Source organism: Trichosurus vulpecula, chromosome 7, assembly GCF_011100635.1.
Source record: "Trichosurus vulpecula isolate mTriVul1 chromosome 7, mTriVul1.pri, whole genome shotgun sequence".
NCBI lineage: Eukaryota > Metazoa > Chordata > Mammalia > Diprotodontia > Phalangeridae > Trichosurus > Trichosurus vulpecula.
Window position 1 is genome coordinate 72,813,170 of NC_050579.1, and position 13,154 is coordinate 72,826,323.

General features: G+C 37.4%; 1 protein-coding gene across 1 annotated transcript in view; it reads left to right on the forward strand.

Moving 5' to 3' along the window:
• The first annotated feature begins 2,058 nt into the window (after positions 1-2,058).
• Positions 2,059-13,154, forward strand: part of FRRS1 (ferric chelate reductase 1) — a 54,522-nt gene continuing 43,426 nt past the window's right edge. Inside the window, exons 1-4 of the mRNA XM_036765909.1 lie at positions 2,059-2,254; positions 4,995-5,131; positions 7,165-7,259; positions 9,608-9,755. Of these exons, the coding sequence (XP_036621804.1) occupies positions 2,059-2,254; positions 4,995-5,131; positions 7,165-7,259; positions 9,608-9,755 (576 nt within the window). The remainder of the gene's footprint in view (positions 2,255-4,994; positions 5,132-7,164; positions 7,260-9,607; positions 9,756-13,154) is intronic.

Genomic DNA, 13,154 nt, shown 5'->3' on the forward strand with positions numbered 1-13,154 from the left:
CAGTTAAACTGTGAGTAGGACCCATCTATACTTCCTTACCCTTTCAATTTTCATTCTCTTTTCTTTTTCCCTCTCCACTTTCCTCTAATCTTTTCCCAATGAGAAGAGGTGGGAGGGTTTGATAATTCAGGTCACTGCTTTTTCTCATCTCCCTACTTGCTTTACTTGACTCAATAAATTCTGATTATTCCCTAATACTTCTAATAACAAATATAAATTCCTCTTTTTGTCATTTAAAACCTTTCACAATCTTGTTCCAACCTATCTTCCCAAACTTACTAAACATACTTTTTTCCTATTAAACTCTAAACCATCATCCAACCAAACTGGACCTACTACTGTCCTTCATACAATGCCAGCCCATTTCCTGGTTCTGCCAGTCAGCTAAGAAATGTTTATTAAGCATCTTCTATTTGCCAGTCACTGTGCCAAGCACTGGAGGTACAAATACAAATAAAAAGAAAGACATTCCTTGCCCTCAAGAAGCTTACAGTCTGATGGGGGAAGACAAAGGAAGCTGGAAAGGGTGGGAGGTGGGGGAGGTGTGGCATGGCATGATGGAGAGTTCCCAAGACATCCACACAGAGGGTACTGATAAAATGTGAGTACCTGGCAGATTCAGTCTTAGGGGACAATGATATTTTCTCTAAGATGGAGTTTCCTGGGGAAGGAAGGCATGATGTAAAGTTAGTTCCATGTTTCAGAATAGTCTTTAAGACATCTATGTCTTTGCATGGGTCATGTCTCATGCCTCAACCACATTCCTTCCTCCTCTCTACCACTTAGAATACCCACTTTCCTTCAAGTCTCAGATCAAGTGTAACCTTTTTTTCTATGTGAGGTTTTTTTTTTTCCTATTTCCTTCAACTGCTAGTGCCAGCCTCTAAAAATTATCTTGTATCTATTTAGTATATACCTTGGTAGCTACTTGTTACCTCTCCCATGGGATGTAAGTTCTTCTAGGGCAGGGGCGATTTCATTAATGCTTTTGTATCCCCAGTGCCTAGCACAGTGCCTGCCGTGTGGTGGCCATCTAGTAAATGCTTGTAAATTGGTTATCTGATTGCTTGTAAATCCAGCAGTAGCTGCAGGCTTTCCTTTCTTTTGGGGAACTGTGGAGAAGAGTGACCCTTTTCCTCTCCTCAACAGAGAACAGCTGTTATGTTTGGATTCTTTTAATTATTTGAACTCGGATCTTCCTGACTTCAAGTCTAGCACTACCAATCTACCACCTTGCTGCCCATGACGTTCCTTTACTGAATAATGTGTAGTGAGAAGAGAGAGAGCAGAGCCATCCTAGGGTTCCCTTTAGATATCCTTAATGATATCTTAAATCCCAGTATTCTCAAGACCCTGTTTAAAAAGTTAAAGATTTTATTTTTTTGAAATATATAGTTCTATAAGATATTCTGAACTACTGCTTAATGTAAAGAATTCAATCCATTAAACACTTACTATGGTGCAAGGTGTGGTTCTAGGGATACAGAAAGCTTGGTTGGTTGTTTGGAGGAGGGCAGGCTGGGTGGGTGGGTAGGTATATACAACATTTAAATAGATAAATGTGATACCGTTTGAGTAGGGAGAGAATGGCTAACGGCTGTGGCACTGGGAGGAGACACCTGAAATGAGCCTTTAATAAAGCTTAAGTGTAAGTTTAACAAAGATAAAAGAAGTTAGTTTACCTAATGCATTTTTGGTTATTAAACAAGTGGTCAGAAGGCAACCTCAAAATGAATTACCTCATTAGAAGGGGTATGGGGAAGGTGTTTAGAAAGTTTGGCTGTTTTAAAGAGATGCACCAAAGTTGACCTGAAATAAATATTTCTTATTTTAAGCTCTCCAAAATCATTGAGGAAGGGGCAAGGGAAATAGGTTGGAAATATACTTTGATTATGGCAAAATCAATTCACTTTCTAATTAGATGCAAGAAGGTGAGAACATGGTATATTGGGAGTAATGTCATAAAGACTGTTTTGCAATATTGAACTAAGTTATTTCTATCAAAACCTAACCTACTAGATTTAAAAATGCAATTTCTTTCTTTGTTTCCTATTTAAGATGACAGTTCCTGAGTTTACTCTTGGTATTTGGGTGCTTCTACAGCTGATTAGTCCTGTGGCTAATTATGCAAATGGAAAAGTATCAGAGGCCTGTCACACAATGGTTCCTGGCCATGGCTATACTCCACAGTCAGATCCTATTCACAAAATCACATTGAATCAGACCAAATTCATTCCAGGAGATACTATCACAGGTACTGTGCTGAGATACCCTGTTTGTGTTTTGATTTGCTACACTTTTGTTCTTTCATTAATCTTTTATTTTTAACCAGGGATAGACATGTCCACATATACATTCATAGTCTCCAAATCTTTTAACTACTCTAGACTTTTATATCATTTTCAATAATGTGATCCCCAATATAGGACACTATATGTGTGTATGCCTATATATCTATATCTGTGTTTGTCTTTCTTACTCTCTTTCCGCCATCTATCTCTCTATCCATTTTATCCTTCTATTATGACCTTGATAGCTAAAGCAAGGATAGTAAATATAGAGAAAGAAAACTATAGACCAATATAGTTAGTGAATGTTGATGCAAAATTTTTAGGTAAAGTATCAGCAACAAGACTATAGCAACATACTACAAAGACTACATACTATGACCAGACTGGACTTATATTTAGGGTTGGTTCAATATTGGGTGATATTGGAATATTGGTTGAAGGCTGGAATTTAGGGTTAGTTCAATATTGGGAAAACCATAAGCCTAATTGACCATGCTAATAACAAAACGAAAAAAATAAATACTGTTATATCAATAGATTAAGGAAAAGCTTGTATCATCTATTCCTATTAAAAATATTAGAAAGCATAGAAATAAATGGATCTTTCCTATGATATGTAGTAGCTACTTAAAACTAAAAGCTAGCATCATTTATAATAGGGGTAAATGAGGCTCAATAAGATCAAAGATGAAGCAATGATGTCCATTATTATTACTATTTTATGTAGAGGTAAAAATGTTAACTATAATGACAAGAAAATAAAAAATTGAGGGAATAAACATGGGCAAAAAGGAAACAAAATGATCACTCTGCAGATGTGATGATTTTCTTAGAGAACCCTAGAGAATCACCTTTAATATTAACATTTTAATTTAACTTAAATTTATTATATTTATACATATTTATATATTAAATTTAATTTAACAATTTAATTCAAACATTAACATCTTTAATTGAAACAATAACTTTGGCAAATTGCAGGTATAAAATAAATACATAAATCATTGGTATTTCTGTATAGTAGCAAAAAAAAAAACCATCAGGAACAGATAGAAAGATCCATTTAAAAAAACTACAGAATATATAAAGTACTTACTGAAACACACACAGGAACTTAATGAATACAATCACAAAATATTCTTTCCACAAAAAAGTCAGAGCTAAATAATTGATATTGTTTATGGGTAGACCAACCCAATATAATAAAAGTAACATTACTATCTAAATTAATTAATTTATTCAGTGTCATTCCATTCAAACTACCAAAAGAGGGAGGAAAATAATAATAGAGGGAGAAAAATTAATCACAAGATTCATCTGGAGGAACAAAAGGTAAAAAATCTCAAGGGAAAGCATGAAAAAGAAAATAGGAAAGAAGGGAACCTAGCAGTACCAAATCTCAAACTATACTCCAAAGCAATATTCATCAAAACAATTTGGTATTTGGTTAAGAAATGGAGAAATTGATTAGTGAAAGAATTTAGGTACTGAATGTACAGAAGCAAATTATCACAGTAATCTAGTATTTGATAAACCCTCAAATCCCAGGTATTGGATTAAGAACTCACTATTCAATGAAGGCTATTAAGGAAATTTTAAAGCAACCCAGTAGAAATTAGATATAGACCAACATCTGACACTATTTCAAGATAAACTTCAAATGAGTATATGGCTTAGACATAAAGGAATAATACAAACAAATTGGAGGAGCAAGGAAGAAATTATGGATAAGGAAGAGTTCATGATCAAATGAGGGCTAATGAGGATTACAGGAAGTAAAATGCACAGTTTTGATTAAAGTTAAAACATTTTTGCACACACAAACCCAGGTTGGCTAAAATGAGAAGAGAAGTAGATAAATGGGGAAACATATTTACAGCAAGTTTCTCTGATAAAGGTCTCATTTTTAAGATATGCAGAAAACAGATTCAAATTTATGAGAGCCGTTCTCCAGTTGATAAACGGTCAAATGATATGAACAGGTATTTTTCTGAGAGAGATATTCAAGCTAATAGCCATGTGAAAATGCTTTAAATCACTAATAATTAGAAAAATGCAAATTAAAAGAACTCTGAGGTTCCATTTCATACCCACCAGATAGGCAAAGTTTGCACAAAAAAGAAAATGACAAATGCTAGAGAGGGTGTGGGAAAACAGCTGCGCTAAGGCACTGTTGGTGGAGTTGTGAATTGGTCCAGCCATTATGGAAAGCAATGTGTAATGATATATGTCCCCAAAGTTTTTAAACTGGGTGTACTCTTTTGACTCAATGGTACCACTACTAGCTCTGCTCTCCAAAGGGTACCTTGGTAAAAGGTTCTTGAATATTTGTTGGGTATGTTGTGGGGGCAGGAGGGATTCCTTATTGGACTAGATAACCACTGAGGTCCCTTTCAGATCAGAGATTTTGTGGAAGTTCTAAAATTGATTATTATTGGGACTGGATAAAAACCTTCTTCTAAAACATTGTCATTTTCAAAGTTTATAGGATCATAGATTTAGAGCCAGAAGAGACCGCAGAGGTCATTTAGACCAACCATCTCACTTTACAGCTAAGGAAACAGAGACTCAGAAAGGTTATGACCCAATGTCACATAGGTCGTGAGTAGCAGCCTGTAATCCCTCTGACTCCAAATCCAACATTCTTTCACTGTACTGGGGGTCTTCTAATTGTCTTCACTTTGTTGTCTATGTGTCACTTAGTTACTCTGTCTGGGCCACGGTTTAAAGGATTCCTCATAGAAGCTCGCAATGCTGAGGATTTGGATGGCAGTCCCATTGGCTCCTTCACTTTGATTGACAAGGAGGTGTCCCAGCTTCTAACTTGTGATCACAAAGAGGTATGAATGGGTATAAGAAATAGTCATTCATTGGTTGCCTTTGTCCTCCCTATTTATGTTTGTTGGTGGTGGTTGCTGCAAGAACAGATGTGTCCTGAAGCCAATGTATGCTTGTGTCATGTTGTAAGATGATTAGCCTTTTCTAATTTGTAGTATCATGCCAGCCATCTTGGAATCAGACCATTTCCACAGTTCTATCTGTTCCCCAAATGTACACTTACTCACCCAAGCCCTTACAGCAATTCAATGGTAGCTTGGGGGAATATGATACTAATTCCATTGGGGTTTAGTTTAAATTTCATTGAAGCATCATGGTCTAGTGCAGGGGTGGGGCACCTGTGGCCTTAAGGCCATGTGTGGCCCTTTAGGTCCTCAAGTGCAGCCCTTTGACTGAATCCAAACTTCACAGAACAAATCCTCTTAATAAAAGGACTTATTCTGTAAAACTTGGACTCAGTCAAAAGACCACACCCAAGGACTCAGAAGGCCACATGTGGCCTCAAGGCTGCAGGCTCCCTACCCCTGGTCTAGTGGGTAGAGTGCTAGACTTGGGGTTAGGAAGACCTGGGTTGAAATTCTTACTCTAGTTGTGTGATCTTAGGCAAGTAACTTAAATTCTCTGACCCTTAGTGTCCTTATCTGTCAATTGAGGGTTTGGACTACATGCCCTCTAAAATCTTTTCCAGCTCTGAATCTATGATACTCTTATCCTATAAAAGTTGGTATGCTACCTGTGTGTGAGGCAAGGAGGATTAGTTTCTTATTCAATGTTCCAGATGAGCATATGCCATGCTAATGGTGTCTATTAAGGGTAGAATGCACCTTTATTTATTTTGTAGGAAAAGAATGGGAAGATTTCTCTGTTAAGTATTCATTCATTCGACAAGCATTTATTAAACACCCAAGAGCCGGGCATTGTGATAAACACTGGGGATATGCACACAAAAAAATGAAATAGCTTTGGCCCTTAATGTGCTTATCTTTACTTGTGGGAAACAACTAATTTTATATGTATGTGTGTGTGTAAGTACATACACACATGCCCCTCCGCCTACCCCCTCCCCTCATATACACAAATAAAATAAAGGCAAAGTGGGGAGGGAGGAGAGCATAGACACTGAAGGAATCAGGAAAGAATCTTAGGGTCATAGATTTAGAGCTAGAAGGAACCTTAGAAGTCTTCTAGTCCAACCCCCTCATGTTACAAATGAGAAAACTGAGTCTCAGGGAGGTTGAGTATTTTGTCCAAGGTCACACAAGTATTAAGCATTAGAGGTGGTATTTCAACCAGGTCCTCTGTCTCCAGAGACAGTGCAATTTTCACAGTACCATGCTGCCTCCCAAGGAGGTGTTCTTGTATTTTCAAAGGGTGCCATTGTATTTTTCAACAATTCTTAGAACACTTGAATATTGAAAGTCACAAGGTAAAGCAAGAATAAAGTCCAGCTATTTAATTTAAGTTTGCAGTCACGTTCAGGACTGGATGGATGTGTCAGGACTCAGACATATAGACCTGACCAAATCTTAGGTTGTTTCTCTCCTCAGGCCCCTCCTCCCCATTTTTCACTAATCAACAAAACTGTAGAAAATATTCTTCTTTTTCACCTAATTACTTTTTTTATTGAGACATTTTCCCATCTCCAGTCCTTGCTAATATTTGCTCTTTACAGTTCTTTAATGTGAAAATTATTCTATTTAAATTATTTTATTTTATTATATAAAATTAATTTATTTAAAAAACATTTGCTTTTTAGAAAATATTCTTGAATCATGATAAAGCATGAAGATTTATGTAGCATTACATCTTGTGGGTTCTACTTTCCCTAATTATCGCATTTCTGTAGCTAGTAGTATGTTCTCAAAGTGTAGCTATGAATCTGCTTTCAATCGATCAACAGCTGTTTCCTAAGTGCTGGGCCCCTTGTTCTAAATTTTGGGCTCATGAGAATGTTTGTGTTGTGCCTTCATACAATGTGAAATGTAACAGTTCTCTCAGTCCTCCTGAGTCATTAGTTCATTGTCTTATTTTCTAGGGTTCAGCTGTCAGTCATACAAGTTCATCCAAAAAAACCCAAATACAGGTCTATTGGAATGCACCAAACACTGCTAATCACTCTGTACAGTTTCTGTAAGTAAAAGAATTGATGACTTTTGATAAGGTCCTTCATATGCACTCTTTGCAGAACATTAGTATTGATAACAGAACTCTAGTGCATTAGCAGTTCTCTTGACCTTGAAACCCTATTATTGGACTATGGTTAGGTCCCAATTAGTACAAGTAATGACATTGTCACACATATTGGAAGTTATAATTAAGTAAAATATGGTAATTGGTTCCAGCCTAATGGAAACAATCGGTGCAAATCACTCCATGGGATTCATTATTCTCACTAATTAGGATCTAGCTGTATTCTTATACCAATGAAATTTATCATCTGATAACCCAATCCATATAGTCTAGGGACTAAAAAAACCTAAACAGACACATTATTATTGTCTATATTAATTTAAAATACCACAAATTAACCACTAATTTGTCATAGAACCTAATATGTGAAAGGGACATCAGAGGCTTTCTGGTTCTATCTGTTCCTGATGGAGAATCCCCTGAACAATATCCCATACAGATGGTAATCAGCTTTTGCTTGAAGGACTAAAGTGAGAGGCAACCTATTACCTCCTAAGGCAGCCCTTTCCCTTTTTGGACAGCCTTTATTAGGAAAATTTTCCTTATATAACCCAAAGTTTTACTTTATTGCAGCTTTCACCTTGATCCTGCTTCTTCTGTCAGGGATGAAGCAGAATAAGTCTAGTTCCCCTTCTATATGACAGCCCTCCATATACTTGAGGATGGCTATTATTATTCTTCAACCTTCTCTACCACCATGAAACATATCAATTCCTTCAAATATTTCTCATGTGACTTGATCTTGAAACTTTTTATCATCCTGTTTGCCCTTCTCTGGATACTTTCCAAGGTGTCAAATAGCTTTCCTAAAATGTGGTGTATGGAACAGATTCTTTTGCAGTATCATATAACTTGTTTTTTTTTTAAATTATTCTTAAGAAACACTAAATAAAAGGGGTATTTCCATATACATAGTAGAATGGAATAAGAGGATTGTACACAAAACTGCAGATCTCTAGGATGTACAGCTTGCTTTTCTCTTAAACTTTCACCCTGTACCTTTGAAAGTTGTCCTGCTTATTGCTGTTACTTTCTGTCCTTCCTCTCTCCCTTTCTTCTTTCTTTCCTTCCTCACTTTCTTTTTTCCTTTCTTCCACCCTCTAATCTCTTCCCCTCCCTATTGGACAATGAAAAAAACCCCGCAATCATAGAAATATACATAGTCAAGCAAAACAACTTCTCACATTAGTTGTATCCAAAAATGTATCTCCTTCTGCATCTTGAGTCCATCAACTCTCTGTCAAGAGGGAGGTAGCAGGCTTCATCACCGGTTCTCAAGAACCATAATTGCTTATTGTATTCATTGGGGTCCTCAGGCTTTTCAGAGTTCTTTTTCTTTTTAATGTTGCCATTATATAAATTGTTCTCATTCTGCTCCTTTCACTGCATTAGTTCGTACAAGTCTTCCCATATTTTCTTTGAAAATATTTATTTAGTCATTTCCTGTGGCACATTAATATTTTATTACACAGAGTCATATAATTTGTATAAAAAATTTTTTTGGGGGAAGGCAGGGCAATTGGGGTTAAGCGACTTGCCCAAGGTCACACAGCTATTACATGTGTCAAGTGTGTGAGGCCGGATTGGAACTCAGGTCCTCCTGACTCCAGGGCTGGTGCTGTACTCACTGATCCACCTAGCTTCTCCTTTGTATAAAATCAATCACCTGAATCACCTGTGGTCTACCCTCTCCTCATCCCCTTTATAGAAGGCAATGAATAGCCAAAAAGCTACAAACTAAATCTCTCAGTTCCCCCTATCCTACAACTCACAATCTATAATATCACTCACCTGTATTTTGGGAAGGTGTGAAAGGGCATGTGACCCAAGGCAGGACTGACAGCTGCTTTCAGGTAGCTAATTTCCTACTTGTATTTGTTTGTAGTGTATATTCCATGAAAGAATGATACACTTAGTATAAAGGGAATAGCTCAGATCTCAAGGTGCCAGTGATTGGGACAATTCCCAGTGGATTTTGGCCCCAATTGCCAAAAGTTTAAGCACTGAGCATGGATAGGAGAAGAAAGATAGCAAGGAAGAAGATATAAAAACAAGAGAGAAGGTAGTCATTCATCTGGTGGGGGGAGACAGTTTTAGGGAGCTCTAAGATTTGTCTTCCATCATTCCTAGCAATATTAGCAACTGCATACTATGTGTGCCTGTCTATGCTTTGTCTATTCTGCTGGGTGCTTTTTAAAATTGTTATTTGATCACTAAGGCATAACTAGTCTTTAGTATATTCCTTTTTTTGTCTTTAGTATATTCTGATTATGAATATGATATTTCAGAGCTACTGTTGTTGAGAAGTACAAAATCTACTGGGTAAAGATTCCTGGCCTTATTCTTTACTCATCAAATGCACATCCTTTTACAATATCCCAAACTACAACAGTGCCTTCACCAACATCAAGTCCCATCACCAATCTAAAAAAATCGGTAAGTAGCATCACTTTAAAAAGGTTTTTAATGCCTTTTGTTTTTAATCATTGTCATTCCAGGCTATGCCCCTTGTGCCCCTTCTCATCTCCCAGAACTGATTCTTTCCTTATAACAAAGAAAAAAGTAAAGCAAATAACCTATAGTGATCTTATCTGAGAATATGTGTAATGATCAGCCCTCACAGACTTCCTCCACACTGGAGAAAGAAGGGCAGTATGTTTTATATTCTGTTCTCTGGGACCATTACTGGTTTTTTAGTTATCCAGAGTTAGGCTTCCTTAGAGTAATTTTTTCTTTTACATTGTTATAGTCATTGTGTATATTGTTCTTCTGGTCCTCCATATTCATTGTGCATTAGTGTATAAAAGTATTCCATACCTCTACTTCAGGAATTATAGAGATCCTGTGTTTCTCTACTGAATGAACAAAGGTGTGAACTAGGTGAGAAAAAGGCCTGGGAACCTCTATTGAATTAATCAATCTGAAGCATTTTGATTAGATGGAAAAAAATTCCTTCAGTGATTTAGAAGGAGTAAAGGCTTTTGTATGAAGTGAGGTGATGCCGCAAAAGGAAGACTGTCAAATTGGGAAGATAGAGGAGACTCACTCTCTGTGGGGCTTGTATAAAACAGCAAATCAGTTCAGATTCTAGGATTCAAGTGGTGAGCCAGGAGAGAACAGTTCCAGTTAAGCCACTGAGAGAAATGTGAAGAGAACTGATGGCAGAGAAAGTCGGAGAGCTAGAGACAGGAGAGGGATTCAAGAATGAAGACAGAAGAATCAGTGACACAGGAGTAACCTGGGAAAGGAGAAAGAGAATGAACCATTGGCCCTACAGGTATCTTAGAGCAGAAGACTCAGGCTGAAGCAACCAGTTGTATCCACCTTTTCAAGGACTGAGAGAATGTTGAAAAAGATTTGCTTTTTCCTTAGTTTCCTCTCCCTAAGCTTGTGTATTAACAGACAATGAAACATAATATAGTGTACTGGTAAACATCTAAAAATTAGCTCTCCACAAAAAAGGGCACATGACACACTTTTAAATTGACTCTGCATTATCAGTCTCTTCTCCATCATTTTTAAAAGACTAGACATCCATAAAACAATGAACCATGCCCTGATTTGTAGCATTTGTTGATTTCCCAGGTGTCAATGCTCACACTGAAAATTCAACATTTGGCTCTCAGTGGTTTTGAGCAGGCTCCAGCACACCTCTGCTGACTATCTTTGTTCTTTATCCAAATGTTTTTGGTAACTCAAATTTTTGCCTCAAGTATAAAAAAGCCAGGGGTTAGTTAAGGCTGTTTTATGAAATAAAATAAACTTAAAGCAAAGAGCCAAATCACTTCCTAAAATGTTAAGATTTTTCTAACTAGCTTCTCTGAGTACTTGTGATTGTATTTCTAACTTTTCATTTAATATAAACTCCACAAAGCAGCAGAAGTTGAAACCACATGTACCTGAAGGGACACTATGTTGCCTCTAGGCTAAAAATATGCTAATTGTTGTAACAGTATGACAAATTAAATCTTCTGAGAGGAGAAATGGAGGAAAGGGTGGTAACTACTATCATTAACCTGGGTCACAAGTGTACAAACTCTCCCTAGGTTTCTCTGGATTCTTCATAGTTGTCATTTCCTATCACACGATATTCTGTTAACTTATATACGACTGTTTCTTCAGCTCTTCCATAATCAATGGGCACCTATATTATTTTCAATTCTTGGCATTTTGAGGGGTAGCATATTTTAGTATATATTGAACTTTTGTTTCTGTCTTTGACCTCAGTAAATTGTATTCTCTGGGAAACCCAATGTAAAAAAATCTCATAATTGTGTTTATGTAACTGACCAATGTGAAGAAAGGAAGGAGATAATGAAGTAGAAATACTGGTTTACGGTAGTGGGTATTTTTTTTTTAGCACGGTAAGGATAATTTGAAAAGACTTATAGAAAATATCAGGCAATTTTAGGGCTTACAAAATAAAGTACAGAAAATTCCAGATACTCTGTTGGAAAACATAATGACACCATTCAGAGAGATTCTGAAAGGGTAGTTTGTGTTTTTGCTCAAGAAAATGATTGCTGTGCTTGTGACTGTAGTTAGTAAATGAAGCTGACCAAACAGCCAAGTTCTTTCATTGTTTGGGGACAACAGTTCCTTTGGACTAGATGATGTGAATTCATGAAGATATTATTCTCTTACTATAGCCTTACTTATCTTGGATACAACTCCCTCTTAGCCATTTCTGTCATTTCTAGTGCAAAGATCCTTCTTGGTAGAAAAAACAGAAGTAGATTGAGAACAAGCTGGATCTACTAATCTGACATTGTCATTTAAAATGATCTGATCCATTTCAAGCAGTGGTCCTATCCTTTTATGCCCACATAAGCTCTGAGCATCCCACTGTCACAGATGAATGAGGTCCCCAGAGGGTGACTACATCAAGTTTTCTAGGGGTACTCTTGAGAGGTTAGGGGTAATTCTTTAGCACCATTGGCTTTGGCATCCTTCTGGTGTGGTTTCCTCCCAAGATTATCAATTGAGAATCATTTGGTGAGCTAGCTTTAAGTAGATTTTAGACAGAGGTACATACAAAGGTGGAACATAACAGTTGGTATGAAACAATCTTCCTACCCGTTGTCCCCTCCCTGCTGCCTGCAGCTGTGGTGCCAAAATGGCCGGAGATGGCCAAATGCCACAGAGAGTGTAAAGAAAACACAAAACACGGGCCAGGTGGAAGAAAAAAGAACAGCTCCATTTATTTAACTGAGGGACAGGGCTTATATACCTTTTAGGCAAGAAGAATCGTGGGCGGCATTTGCATAATGCATGACTTCCTCATGCTTTTGTTCCCCTTTTGCCATAAACAATATTGTGTTAATAGCCCACAGGTGGTATTTAGCACATGTGTGCCTTGGGGGTTTTGGAGAGAGCACATGTGTACCAAGAAGGCTTGAAGAGCCTTCATCCTGAGCAGCATGTGAATGCAGAGAGAGGGATGGAGAGCCCATGTAGCAGGCCTCTGGCCTGTATCTTATTCCAGAGTGGACTTTCTCAGAGCTGGCCCTCTGCATCCCCCCCCAGCAAAAAAAAAAAAAAAGACCTATGATATACCGTTCCACAAGTATATACAGAGTTCAGGGGGAAAGTTAGCTCAAGTTTAGAAAGCACACGTAGCAGAGAACCTACAGGTCCTGGTGGCTGGGGGTCCTTTTTGTTTTTCTATTTATGGGTGCTCAAGAAATTCCCTCAAGCAGGATGAATCCGCATCTAGTTGTCCTCACCTCCTGATGTACATATTGCCATTATATGATTGGAGGAAATGTCAAAGGCATCAATGACTTCACCTCTATAGTGGTCCATGGTATCCTGTTCATCCTCTAAACTCTTTAA